The sequence below is a fragment of the Callorhinus ursinus genome, unplaced genomic scaffold (assembly GCF_003265705.2).
Source record: "Callorhinus ursinus isolate GAN/ISIS: 27379988/994484 unplaced genomic scaffold, GSC_fseal_2.0 scaffold24, whole genome shotgun sequence".
NCBI classification, from domain to species: Eukaryota; Metazoa; Chordata; class Mammalia; order Carnivora; family Otariidae; genus Callorhinus; species Callorhinus ursinus.
Window position 1 is genome coordinate 17,106,222 of NW_027397086.1, and position 13,805 is coordinate 17,120,026.

The 13,805-nt window shown below is 43.9% G+C and overlaps 1 protein-coding gene across 1 annotated transcript in view; it reads left to right on the top strand.

Moving 5' to 3' along the window:
- The window catches only part of FKBP15 (FKBP prolyl isomerase family member 15), a 57,139-nt gene that overhangs the window by 36,236 nt on the left and 7,098 nt on the right, over positions 1 to 13,805 (top strand). The window contains exons 15-22 of the mRNA XM_025888148.2: positions 568 to 682; positions 1,977 to 2,086; positions 2,388 to 2,495; positions 3,098 to 3,192; positions 4,046 to 4,148; positions 9,229 to 9,400; positions 11,595 to 11,731; positions 13,273 to 13,428. Coding sequence (XP_025743933.2) covers positions 568 to 682; positions 1,977 to 2,086; positions 2,388 to 2,495; positions 3,098 to 3,192; positions 4,046 to 4,148; positions 9,229 to 9,400; positions 11,595 to 11,731; positions 13,273 to 13,428 — 996 coding nt within the window. The remainder of the gene's footprint in view (positions 1 to 567; positions 683 to 1,976; positions 2,087 to 2,387; positions 2,496 to 3,097; positions 3,193 to 4,045; positions 4,149 to 9,228; positions 9,401 to 11,594; positions 11,732 to 13,272; positions 13,429 to 13,805) is intronic.

The following is a 13,805-nucleotide window of genomic DNA, read 5'->3' on the forward strand; positions in this document are numbered from 1 at the left end:
GAGAGAGAGAGCGCGTGTGCACGCTCGTGTGCACACTTGTGGGCGGTGGGGGGGCAGGGGCAGAGGGAGAAGCAGACTTCCACTGAGCAGAGAGCCTGTATCAGGACTCCGTCCCAGGACCCTGGGATCATGACCTGATCCAAAGGCAGACACTTAACTGACTGAGCCACCCAGGCGCCCTCAGCTGAGTCTCTTTAGATTTACAATTTCTTAGACCATCAGTAGGCCTAACAGCTGGAAACTGAATTCCTACTTAATTAAATCATAGTGGCAGAGGACTGGGGAGCAACCTGAGACAGCCTTCCCTCACTTTCTGGGTAGGACTTCAGTGATCGGGCACCTGTGTCTCTGGATGACACAGAATTCTGCTGCAGTGCCTACCCCGTACCAAATAGATCTCATCTGTCTCCAGCTTTTTTTTTTTTCCTTTAAATTTTTTTATTGTTATGTTATCATCTGTCTCCAGCTTTAATAAATTTGCATCTCCTTCCAGCTTAATCTCTTTATTCCATCAAAGACAGAGTAAGCAGAAAGGAGAGCCGTGAATATAACTTGGCATTTTCTCAGCCCTATGCAGGTATGCAGGCCTACGCTTATCCCCACACATCAGCCGTCACCCCCCAGCTGCAGCCTGCCCGGCCCCTGTACCCCGCTCCGCTCTCTCAGTCTCCCCATTTTCAAGGTAGGCCGTGGGCCCTCAGTGTCTCGTCTTCCACTCTTGCTCTGCTCTCCTTCCTCCCACCCCCTTTCCATTTTCACTCCAACAGATCTCTGCTTTTTTTTTTTTAACCGCTTTGTTGAGGTGAAATTTATGTATCATACAGTTCACTCACTTTAAGTGTGTAATTTAAGGATTTTTTCAGTAAGTTTACAAAATTGTGCAACCTTCACCGCAATCCAATTTTAGAATGTTTACATCTTCCCCCAAAACCACCTCATGCCTACTTTCTGTTTTGTTTCTTGCATTTTCTCCTGTCAGCCCTTTTCCATTGCTCTGTCAGTGTGGCTCTGTAGCGTTTCTAGAAAACAATGAGAATGAAATGTTGGGGGAAATTGGGAGAACGCATGGTAACTGGGTGTTCAGTATAAGTTACTGTTCTCCATCATTAACACCCCCCACCCCTAGGAAACTGTTGTTAACAGTTACTTGGGTAACTTTTCAGATATCTTTCATGCATGTACCAGTGCATAAAAAGCACATTGATATAAAAAACGAAACAAATTGTAATTTTATATTAAAAAACAAAACAAAATAAAATGTAAATAGCTGGCATGCTATTCTACCTTCTTATTCTGCAGCTTATCTTTGGCATTAGGATAGTGGTAGGAAGGACCCAGTATATCCTACAGCATAATTTATGGTCCCGGGTTGGTAAGGGTTTCATGGTTGCTACCTTTGTCTGGAAACCCTGCCACTTGTCCATCTGGGAAACCATCAAATTTATCATCTCTGTGAAGCCTTCCCCAATTGTGACTGTCACTTCTTCCTCTCCTCCCACAGACATAACTGTGTATATGTGTCACCAAAGAGTTAATCTTGCTTTTCTTTGTGGTCCTTTTGTACTTTGTACATGGTCCATTTTTTGCACTTAAACACTCTGTCGTAATGATCTGTTTACATGTGAGTCTCCCCACCAGACTGTGAGCTCACCAAGGGCGGGAACCGGGTTTCATTTGTTCTGAATCCCTGGTGCCTGGTACAATACCTGGCATGCAGTTGGATGAGTGGAGAAGCAATCTGAGCTGTTAGTGCTATGGCGGACCAAAATGGGCATCCTTGTGCTTTGGACCAGACCATACCCCTTGATGCATTTTGCAGGAGCAGAGCTTACTTACTGTTAGCTTTGGCACCCTTTTGCCTCTAGGTCCTCTATGTCTTCTCCAGACAGTGTGAATCACCTACAGCATTTCCTACTATTTTGGGATGTTCCTCTGCTCTAGTTTCATAAGGTTCTTTTTGGCTTATGTCTGTTTAGGATCCGGTGACATGGCTTCATTTCTCATGACTGAAGCCCGGCAACATAACACTGAAATTCGAATGGCTGTCAGCAAAGTGGCTGATAAAATGGATCATCTAATGACGAAGGTGAGTGAGTCAGGGTTGGGGCTGTGTTGAAAGTGGGGGAGTGAACGGGGTACAAGCAGGGAGCAACCAGGGCTATAGGTAAACTCTTCCTTGGTTTCCTGTATTCCTAGTAGTTAGTAGTTATTTCCCTAGAAGGTTAGTTTTTAGTTTGGAATCCAGTTGGCAGAAGAAAATTCTAGCTTATGTTAGAGATTGTCTCAGAAAATTGTTAGGCCCGTCCAAAAAGTGGTCAGATCTTGGGTAAATTATATTTCTCCATTTAAAAATTTCTCTCAAAGTCTTTCTGTCCCCACATTTGTAGGTTGAAGAGTTACAGAAGCACAGTGCTGGCAATTCCCTGCTGCCTCCCAGCATGGCGCTTACAATGGAGACAAGCATGATTATGAGCAACATCCAACGTATTATTCAGGTGAGGGGCATCGAGAAGAGAACACAGCCTGGAGGTCTTGCCTCCTTCTCCAGAATGTGCTACTCTCTAAAACCTCTGCTGCACAGAGAGCATGTGATCAGTGCTACACTGAGTTGGGAAATTCTGGAAAATCTATTACGGCCTAATTTGGTCCAAGTGACTTATCAGTATAGAGTCACAAGGAAACATTTCTTTTGGACCATATTTTAGAATTTTGCCTCATTTAATGGCCATTTTTTTTTTTTAAGATTTATTTATTTATTTGAGAGAGCAAGAATGAGAGAAAGAAAGAGAGTACATGAGAGGGGGGAGGGTTAGAGGGAGAAGCAGGCTCCCTGCCGAGCAGGGAGCCCGATGCGGGACTCGATCCCGGGACTCCAGGATCATGACCTGGCCATTTCTGTGTTTAATCTATTGGGCATAGTGATTTGTATCCATCAGGTATGATTTGATGTTTTAAATATTATATCGATGTGGACATAAATTCTGGTTTTTTATCTCAAAATTTGTAACAGTATCACCTATCAGTTCAAGTTGATTCCTTTATATCTGGCACTTTTCTTCTAAAAACTTAAGTTATACATTGTATATTCTGAATTTAGGAAAACGAAAGATTGAAGCAAGAGATCCTTGAAAAGAGCAGTCGGATAGAAGAACAGAATGACAAGATTAGTGAACTAATTGAACGAAATCAGAGGTAATGACAGGTATGGGGCACTGGCTAGGATGGACAAAGGGTTTCATTTGTAAATGCCCAAGTTAGATAAACATGTTTTTTTAGAGTAGTTTATGCGTACTGCTGCTATTTCTGTTTCCTGCCTGTCATGTGAATTATTGTTTGTTTTCTGAGAGGCATTCCGATAGAAAGAGCGCAGTAGCCTGTGATGTCAGGCAGACCTATGTTTGAATCCCAGCTCTGCTCCTCTTTTGTTGTGTGGCTGTGGGTATTTACTCCTCCTGGCCCTCCTTTCTTCATCTGCAAAAGTGGCATTAATACTTAGAACACTCTTAGAAAATACTATCAACTCTTCTCTCTACTATGTGGGCTATTTCATCAACCAGAACTTCAGTGATTTCCATATAAAACCCAAACGTTGTGTAATTTTTCTAGATCCTTCTAAAGATTTTGGCCGGGGGGAGGGGGCATTGTGTGGTCAGGGTAAGGTGTTATAGCAAATAGCATTTCACTTAGCAAATCATTCTTCCGTGGTTCTCTCTTCTAGTGTCTCTTGTCTCCCACACGGTGGGGGGGGGTTGGTGGGGGAGCTGGGGGGAGAAGTGCTTTCTTTTCTTCTCCCCTCTCCTCTTTCATCCTTCATTCCCCCTCACAACACATGCTTCCAGTTCCTTTTTTTCTTCATTATGTAAAGCAATTCACTTCTGGCCCCGGTTCCTACCTCCAAACTTGATTACTGCAGATCTAAGGAAAACAAAATGCTTTCAGATTATTTTTTCGAAGGTATAGAGCAATGTTGTGAGGACTGAATGTGCGTTGGTTGTGTCTGGTATACATTTGGTGCTTGATAAATGTCTTTTCCCCTATTTCACAGGTATGTTGAGCAGAGTAACCTGATGATGGAGAAGAGGAATAACTCACTTCAAACAGCCACAGAAAACACACAGGCAAGAGTATTGCATGCTGAACAAGAGAAGGTAAAGTAACTAGGGAGAGAAAAGCCCATTAGGATGTGTAGAGCTAAGGAGTGCTTCTGTGTACGTACTTATCAATCTGCTTTTCAGCAAAAACTTTTGCCATCATTGGGAACAGAACTAGAAAGCTTCTAACAGATTTTACTATATCCACCATCCAGACTTCTGTGTTTTTTTTTTTTAATAAAGATTTTATTTACTTGCCAGAGAGAGAGAGAGCATGAGAGTACAAGCAGGGGGAGTGGAAGGCAGAGGGAGAAGCAGGCTCCCTGCTGATCAGGGAACCCGATGCGGGACTCGATCCCAGGCCCCTGGTATCATGACCTGAGCTGAAGGCAGACGCTTAACCAACTGAGCCACCCAGGCATCCCTAGCCTTCTGTTTTAAAGTACTCTTTGCAATGAGTTGACTCAAAAACTATCACCGATCTTAGTAATTTGGTTAAGGTGAGGATTACATTGTTTATTAGCAAATGAAATTTATTCTCTTGACCCAATCAACAGAAAATTCCTCTTATGCCATATAACAAACACTTTAGTGAAATTTAAGATTGTCTAGCGTAGTCCTCCATCTGCATCTGCCAGAGCATTTTAGAGTACTGCTGTCTGGCTTCAGTCCGTTCAGAATGAGGCATTTCTACCTGTTCCTGTGAGTAGCTGTAAGGAAGACCCTAGTGGGTCTTGGGCTGGGCTAGGCTGATGCTGATGCTCACTCCTCCCATTGCTGCCCCAGTGACACCGTTTATCTGGAGTGGAGTCCTTCTGGTTTGGGCTACTGCTCCTTAGCTGGAGATCTTGGCCCAGCCATCTGCTGTTATCTCACAGGTTTTAAGAAATAGTTTATATTTTGTATTTGGATTTTTCCTGAACATTGGAAGGTGAGTGGAATGCACTTTATAACCCATGGAGTTTACTCCCTTTCTCACAGGCCAGTAATGCTGAGGATTCCTTACTTAGGTCTCATGCTATTATTATTGTCTGTGTTCTCTTAGTCATAGTGTCCCAGGAGGAAAGAGCTCCGACCCCTTATCCTCCGATGAGCAGTGCCTTGCCCTGCATAGCCCCGACCCAACATGACCCCGATCCTTTCTCACTGCTACTTTCTACCATCCCTCGTTTGTTGAGGCTGACCCCTCCGGCCTGGATCAAGGTCAGCAGCCTGGGACGCTGCCGTCACTGAACAGCACTGGAGTCACTTCACTCTCCATTAACCATATTTTTTACTATTTCTCCTTCCTCTACTTTTATTTTCTCGCTCTCATTTACTTTTTTTTTTTTTTTTAATCCTTAGGCCTGGCAGGGACACCCAAATACATTGTTTGGTTGAGCTGTTAGACCGGTTATTCGGGTCTAGCATGATTACTAGACCTTGTTCTAGATCAGTGGTTCCCACACACTAGTCTGGCTGCCTCAAGATCACTTGATGTGCCTTATTAAAAAATACATATTCTTAAACTTCACCTTGAGATTCTAATTCAGCATCATGTAGCCAAGGGCTGAATCTGAACTTTTCAAAAGCTCCTTTAGATTCTGACGCACAGCCGGCTAGGAGTCATTGCTCTTTATTAGTGGTTTCTTTTGCCTCAATCTGTGGATGTGGCAGCTGGGCGCCTTTGTTTTTAGGAACTTCCCCATGTGATCCTCATGTTGAGCATCAGTGGGGGGAGTGTGTGTGTGTGCCACTAAAATTTTATTTACAAAAACAGGCAGCAGGCCAATTTGGCCTGTGGGTCAGAGTTTGCCAACCACATGAGTTAGCTTATTAGTCCACCCACATGATTCTTTTTTTTTTTTTTTTAAGATTTTTTATTTATTTTAGAGCGCATGTGCGAGCTGGGGAAAGGACAGAAGGAGAAGGAGAGACTCTCAAGCAGACTCCGCGCTGAGTGCAGAGCCTAGCTCGGGGCTGGACCTCATGACCCTGAGACTATGACCTGAGCCGAAATCAGGAGTCAGACGCTCAACCGACTGAGTCACCCAGGAGCCCCATACTGATAAACAAAAATGGTTGGCACCATGCCTGGCACCTGGTAGATGCTCTGTGACAGCAGAACGTGCAGTAATGACAACAACAGTGAGAACAGCTCTGATCTCTTCAGTCCCCACCAGGTTCTAGGCACCATGCTTCCCACATATCTGTCTGAGAGCATCTTCTGGGCTGAGTAGCGCTGTGCTTGATGAGTTGGGTACCAGGTATCACACACCTCGCTTGGCTGCTTTGATTTCAGTGAAACTTTTCAAGGCTTGACCCTTCCTGCTTTCCTTTCGCTCCGCTTCTTTCTTACTTGATAGTCGTCCCTATGAGGGCTGTCCTCCTAAAGGGAGATCATCAAGGTCTTTTGATCCCTGGAGGCAGCTCTCTGCCTTCAAACGCAGCTCAGAGAGTTTTGGCTGAGAGCTCAGTGGACATTTGGTGAGTGGAATTCGTTATTTTTCTCTCTGACGGGGTTAGTATTTCCACATAAAACCCTGGACTGACAGAAGAGCTGTTGGAGGTCACCTGGGTTGACCTTCCTGTTTTACAGAGGGCAAGCTGCGGCCCAGGGCCTCACTGCCAGTCAGCTGTGTCCTTTTCCTTTTGTCAAATTGCCATTTTGTTTTGGAACCGTTTTCCTGCTTCTCACTCGAATGCTCCTTTTTACTTGTTTTTCTAAACTCTTGGTTCTCCCTGCCTTTGCTTTCCTTTCCTGTTTACTCGTCCCTTCGCTCTTTTCTCTGTGCACACAGGTGTGTTTGGGTGAGAGTATTACTTGTCATGCTTCTAATAGGCCTTTCCACGTAAGGCCCTGAGATAAATAGAGCTTTTGAGTGACCTTTCACTCTGCTTGTCCTTTCGGGAGAGAGGGACCAGCCATCCCACTGCCTCCCCTCCAGTGACCTTCAGCCCTTCCCGTGGTGTTAGCTGCTGCGAGGCCTTTGTAAGGGGCCCTGGCTCTGATATTTGTGAACTCTGGAGCTGCAGACAGACACGAAGCCCTCTGGGTGCTGTGGGAGCTCAGGCCCCGTTAGGCCATGTGCGTCAGGACAGTGACTAAAACTTTTATTCTCTTTGGGGCAGATGAAAACCCCTCTTCTATCTAGAAGTTCTAGCTGCCGTTGTCCTCTGTGTTTAACAGGTAAAATCCTAAGGCTACTGAATAGCAAAAGTAAGTATCTTAGAGCGCACTTGAAAGGTCTCATACTGTTAAAAAACTACTCAGACACTTCCTGAAGCAGTAAGGAGGACTTTATTCAAGGCTATTGCAGTAGGAGAGAAAGATTGGGCTCCACTCCAAATACAATAAGGGCAGATGGGGGATTCGTAGCTAAGGAGCAGAGTGAGGGGTCGGTGCTGGAAAATTACTCAGAGAAGACCTCATGGGTGGGGGGGATTCTTGCTAAACTGACCTAGTAGGATTCTTGCTAATGACTGGCCAAGGACTGGGATACCAAAGGTCGAGGATGAAGAACTTGTCCAGATATCAGGGGGAGGGGTGCTCTCTAAACGGATGTAGCAGGATTCTTGCTAAATCTAGGCCGGGCAGGCCACAGATAGGATGTGAGGCCAAGGTCAGGGGCTCAGAGGAGCCTGACTAAAGTTTGGTCAAAGAGAGTCTTTGCCAGTGGACTTTCAGATACTCATTCATAACCTGTTTCCTTTTATCTTATATACACTTTTTTTTAAAGATTTTATTTATTTATTTGACAGATAGAGCCAGAGAGCACAGGTGGAGGGAAGGGCAGAGGCAGAGAGAGAGGGAGAGAGAGAAGCAGGCTCCCCGCTGAGCAGGGAGCCCGAAGCGGGCCTCGACCCCAGGCCCCTGGGATCATGACCTGAGCCAAAGGCAGACGCTTACCCATCTGAGCCACCCAGGCGCCCCTTTTATATACACTTTTAATTTGCTTTATTTCCTTCTTGTTTAGCAGAGCCAAAATACTAGATTTTAAATGGAAGCTAGCAAACCAGTAAAGGCTTTGAAACACTTAAATCTGCAGGGGCATAGGGAATAGCCTAAGAAGGGACAAGTGACAGTAAGAAAGGAGACAACTGTAAAGGCACATCAGGTACAATAGCATAAGAGGAGTAATGGGAGAAGCAGCATAACAGCGTAGAAGAGACGGTCCAGCCCCATAAATACTTGGCTATCCAAAAGTCAAGACTGTTCACCAGAAGAGCAACTGTTCACTGCCTTTCTTATCATCTCATTTCTCCTCATTTGTACGGGAGCCCATCAGTTCAGGTGACAAGGATGTGGTATTTGTCACTTGTTTACCGTTCGTTTTATTGATCATCCTCTTAATCATCATCCTTAACCACACAGAGTATCATTAGAGGGTTCTCCAGGGAGTCATTGTGGTTTCATCAGATGTTACTTGAGAGCATAGAGCTTCTGTGAGGCCAGGTCAGGGCACCATTTGCAGTACGTGGAGCACGCAGAAAACTGATGTGTGGCCGTGTTTTGTTAGCTCTGTTCTTCCAAGAACCCCCAGAGCAGTCACTCTCAGGTAGCTGAGCTTTCCATCATACTTCCACGGGTAGTCAGGACCATTAGGGAGAAACTACAGACTCAGACGTTGATTGCTGTTGAAGGCATTCAATTTAATTTTAAAATATCCTTTTATGAAGAAAAATACATGTGTATCCTAGAAAAGGTAGAAAATGGCAGGAATACCATTTCTCATGTATCAGATTGGTAACATTGAACAAGGGACTGTGGCTCTGTCACAGCACCATTCTTGATAGCTGCATATGGGATACGTGTATCATAATTTGCTTAAGCCCATTTTCCAGCATTTTATTTTTCCATTCTTTTGCACCTGTAAACAATCTGCATCGAATATCTTGTAGCAAAATTTTTGTTAAGTTTGCCCAGTGCTTCCTAAGGACAGATTTCCCTGCTTCCTAAGGACAGATTTCTGCAAGGGAATTCCTGGGTCAGAGACTTGGCACGTATTGAAGGCTTGATTTTGGCTTAATGCAGGTTGAGGGTGCCTTAGCTCCCTTCCTACCAGTTCAGTCAGCATAGAGTGTGTGAGGCTGGGTCATCACTTGGAGACAAGGGACAACCGTGTTTGAAGTGGCGTCATACTTTGTTACTGTTCAGGCCAAGGTGACAGAAGAGTTAGCAGCTGCCACCGCTCAAGTGTCTCGTCTGCAGCTGAAAGTGACTGCTCACCAAAAGAAAGAAACAGAGTTGCAGATGGAGCTGACAGGAAGCTTAAAGGAGACAGACCTCCTTAGGGGCCAGCTCGCCAAACTGCAGGCAGAGTTCTCAGGTACGTCCTTGGAGGGGCTGGGACGTTCACCATTTAAACCTAAGGAATTAAACTGAGAGGCACCTGGGTGGCTCATTCAGTAGAGCATGTGACTCTTGATCTCAGGGTTATGAGTTCAGGCCCAGCGTTGAGGGGTAGAATTTAGTTAATTAAAAAAAAAAAGACCAGGGCGCCTGGGTGGCTCAGTTGGTTAAGCGTCTGCCTTCAGCTCAGGTCATGATCCTGGAGTCCTGGGATTAAGCTCCATGTCAGCTCTGCTCAGGAGGGCATCTGCTTCTCCCTCTGCCTTCCCCTACCCCCTGCTCGTGCCTGCTCTCACACTTTTCTGTCTCTCTCTCTCAAATAAATAAATAAAAATTAAAAAAACAGTTAAACTCTGTCCTTCCTTCAAATCCATTTGGCTTGGAGCTCTTGAAGTTTTTGAAGGTCTGAGGCAAAAATGAAAGTAGACTGGTATAAACCTACACCATTGCTTAACATAAAGGACTACTAAAGAACTGACTGTTCATCTGAAGTTGATTAGTGACCACTTTCCCACTTTGCTTGGCAAGTGTTGTCCTCAGTGTCTTTGGTAGTTGTGTTTGGCTCATGGGCCTGGAAGAGTTTAATGTCTTCCTCTAACTCATGACTCAGTGGAAGTTTAAGAAAGAAGTACTTCCTGAGGCGGCTGCCTCCTTCCTAGAGGGTGGATTCCAACCCTTCAGCCTGGCACTCGAGGCCCCTCCAGCTTGGCTTACTTCCTCTTCTGTTGCTCAGTTCATCTCGACTCTGGACATACTAGCCAGCCTGCTGCAGCTTCAGCCCATCCTGTGGTTCTCATCTTGCTTTTTATCCATGCTCTTCTCTGGACTTGGTGTGTCCACTGTCACCAATATTTGCCTCCAATTCTCCAAAATCTCTTTCAGAAACTTTCCTGTTTTTTTTCTAGAACGTTTGATCTCCTTTAGAATCCTTTATCTCTGAGTACATTATTATGACCATTATCAGAGTTAACCTCAAATCAGCAGTATTTATATGTCTGTATTCCCTTCTAGAATACAAGCCTCTGGAGGCCAAGGATGGTGTCTTGCTCATCTTTTGCAAAGTCCTTTTTTTCCAAGTTAGCATTAGTTCAATACCTGGCATAAAGGTGCTGCTCAAGACACAGGGACTCGAATAGAAGAGTTGTGAAGACCAGCATGTTGATGCATGCACTTTGGTGTGTAGAAACAAATGTAGAAGGCACAGATGGGACCAGGGGGTGGGGTGTAGCTGGGGCAGCAGCAGAATTGGGAAGAGGCTGAGTTTGCTTGCCTGAAAAGAGCTAAAAACACTGATGTAAGTCGGTAGAGTGATACCTTGAGGATAAACCCCTTCCCTTTTAGAGCATCACCTGGGTTCACCTGAGGGATAGGCTTAGATTCAAATGCTATACAGGTATCTTTTTGCTTCTCTGGTGCCCTATACCTCAAAAGCACCATAAGGGTCTCAGAAGTTTTCTGTACAAACTTCATTTTAATGCGTTACTTTTTTTTTTTTTTTTCAGATTTCATTTATTTGACACAGAGACACAGCAAGATAGGGAACACAAGCAGGGGGAGTGGGAGAGGGAGAAGCAGGCTTCCCGCAGAGCAGGGAGCCCGATGCGGGTCTCTGTCGTAGGACCCTGGGATCATGACCTGACGCTTAACGACTGAGCCACCCAGGCGCCCCAGTGTGTTACATTTTTAAGAAATATTGAGTAGCTTTATTTGAGCTTTTTTTTTTTTTTTTTTTGTGTTTTAAAAGGAAACTCTTGGTAGAATGTCCCAGCTACCAAGAAGGATGGGAGTATTTTACCAAGGCGGTGAGACAGGGCCTGGACTAACGCTAAATAAAGATCTGTTCAGTGTGTTGAGGCAGTGGCTGAAATGGGATTGTGGCAGTGATACATTTTGAAAGTGGCTTTGGACGGCTTGAAACGTTTCTTTTTCATTTTGTGTGTGGAGAAGGGGACAACACACATACAGACACGAACATGGGTTGGTAGGGGAATTGGTTCATGACCTCATCAGCCTTTCTCTGGTCAGGGAGGTGGTACTGAAGGGAGTGAGGGGAAGGCGTGTACGTGGTCGAGTCAGGAGATGGCAGGGTGCAGCCTGGGAGGAGCGGCCAGGATGCCAGGTGCCCCTGCAGCTCTGGTTCTGCAACCAGTCTCTCTGCTGTTTTATCCCAGAGCTCCAGGAAACCTCGGAGCAAGCTCAGTCCAAATTCAAAAATGAAAAGCAAAGCCGGAGACAACTAGAGCTCAAGGTGATGTCCCTGGAGGATGAGCTGGCTGATCTTCGAGATGAGAAGGAATCTCTGGAAAAGGTAGATTCTACACCCAGAGTTTCTCTGTTGGACCCAAGTGGCCAGGATTAGCTGTTGAATAAACATTTTTGCTTTCCTTTTAAAAATTACAGTAGCAGGTGCTCATTGTAACAAATACAAATAATACAGAAAAGTATGAAATAAAAAATAAAATTTATCTTTTTTCCTCTCTAATCTCAAGCATTAGAGATAACAACTATAAATAATGTATGATTATCCATGCAATTTGTTCTTTGTATAAAACATATGTACACACATACTTGTGCATACATGTATGTATACTGATCATTCTATGATAGGATAGTGTTTAATGCTTTTTTTTTTCATCATGGACATTGTACTAATAAGAATGAGAACTTTCTGGGATGCCTGGCTGGCTCAGTTGGTAAAGCGTGTGACTCTTGATCTCGGGGTTGTGAGTTCAAACCCCACGTTGGGTGTACAGATTGCTTAAAACTAAAATCTTAAAAAAAAAAAAGTGAAAACTTTCTCATTCCTTTTAACTACAGCATAGTAGTCTAGTGTATTGTGAGGTTATACCATAACTTACTTAACTATTTACCTACTGATGGGTATTTATATTTCTGTTTTTTTACAATTTCAAGCATTGCTGCTGTGGACATCCTTGTACTATATAACTATTTTTTGCAAATTCATTTGAGCATTTCCATAAAATGAATTGCATGAATTAGAATTGCTAGATCACTTTTTAAGGTCTTTTGTCCTCTTTCCTATCGTAATATTAGTTTGATTTATAAACATTACTGAGGGTATTAATCCTTTGTCACTCATAGATGTTACAAATATCACTTAGTATTTATAGTATCTTTTGTCGTGTTAAAATTTTAAGGTCAGCCTAAACTATCCCCATAGAACAAAGTGGGAATATTTCTGTCTTTCTGTTCTGGAATAGTTTAAATATGAAAAGAGCAAACTTTCTGAGATTTCTATAAAACTCTCTAGTAAAGCTTTGGTGACCTAGTGCCTTTTTAGGGGATAAATCTTGGTCTACATTTTCAGTTTCTTCTATGACTTTGTCAGGGTTTTTTTTTTTAAACCTAATTCCTTCTGATTTGGGGGGACTGTTTTCAGTTTTTCATTGTAAGAGAAAGCAGTACAGTGACCATCCATGTACCACAGTCTTTGTGAACATGATTTATTGCTTCCTTAAGATAAATGAGAATTTGTGCAATTTCTGGATGTATTTTGAAAATCCTTTCACAGTACTGCTAAATTGCCATCCAAAGAGAGAACACTCATTTATTTTCCTACTAGCAGGTATGAAAATGTCCACTTCCCTGTGCCCTTACCACTGTTAAGATGTTCCCTATCTCTTAATAGAGTGGTAGATAAAGAACTTCTTTTCCTTCTTGTCACAATTTTTGTCACTCAGTATCCAAGAATATTAAATATAGAAGAAAAATTAAACATTGAATTGTTTCCAGGAAGACCCAGGTCAAAAACTACCACCACTGTCACCATCTTCTGCATTTATCCTCTGTGAAACAGCTAGAGCTGATGATGGTTCTCTTATTCCCAAGAACCTCTCTGAAAGGAAAAAGAAGTCCGCTCAAGAGCGCTGTCAGGCTGAGGAGGAGATCGATGAAATCCGCAAGTCCTACCAGGAGGAATTGGACAAGCTTCGGCAGCTCTTGAAAAAGGCTCGGGTGTCCACAGACCAAGCAGCTGCAGAGCAGGTAACAGGAAACTGAAGCATTTTGGAAATGCGTCTTCAGGCCTGTTACCGTCCTTGAAGAGAAGGGATTTATTTAGGTAATCAGGCAGGGAGACCAGGGACAGTGACAGGACACACCTGGGTCTCTAGTTCATTTGACAGAGACTTTTTTCCTCGTAAGTTCATAAATTCATATTTGTGTGTCGACTGTTGAGTGAATTGGTGCCCTCAGTTTAGTCTCCTCTGGGGATTTTGACAAAACTGTTTCGTCTGAACCTGTGAAGTTTAGGGCCCAGACTCCGAAAAGATTACAGTATGGCTCTATCCTCTAGCGACCTGTCTAAACAGTCACCCATTTCTCTGGTTGGAGTAGCTTTTAGAATCCTGACCACCAATGAC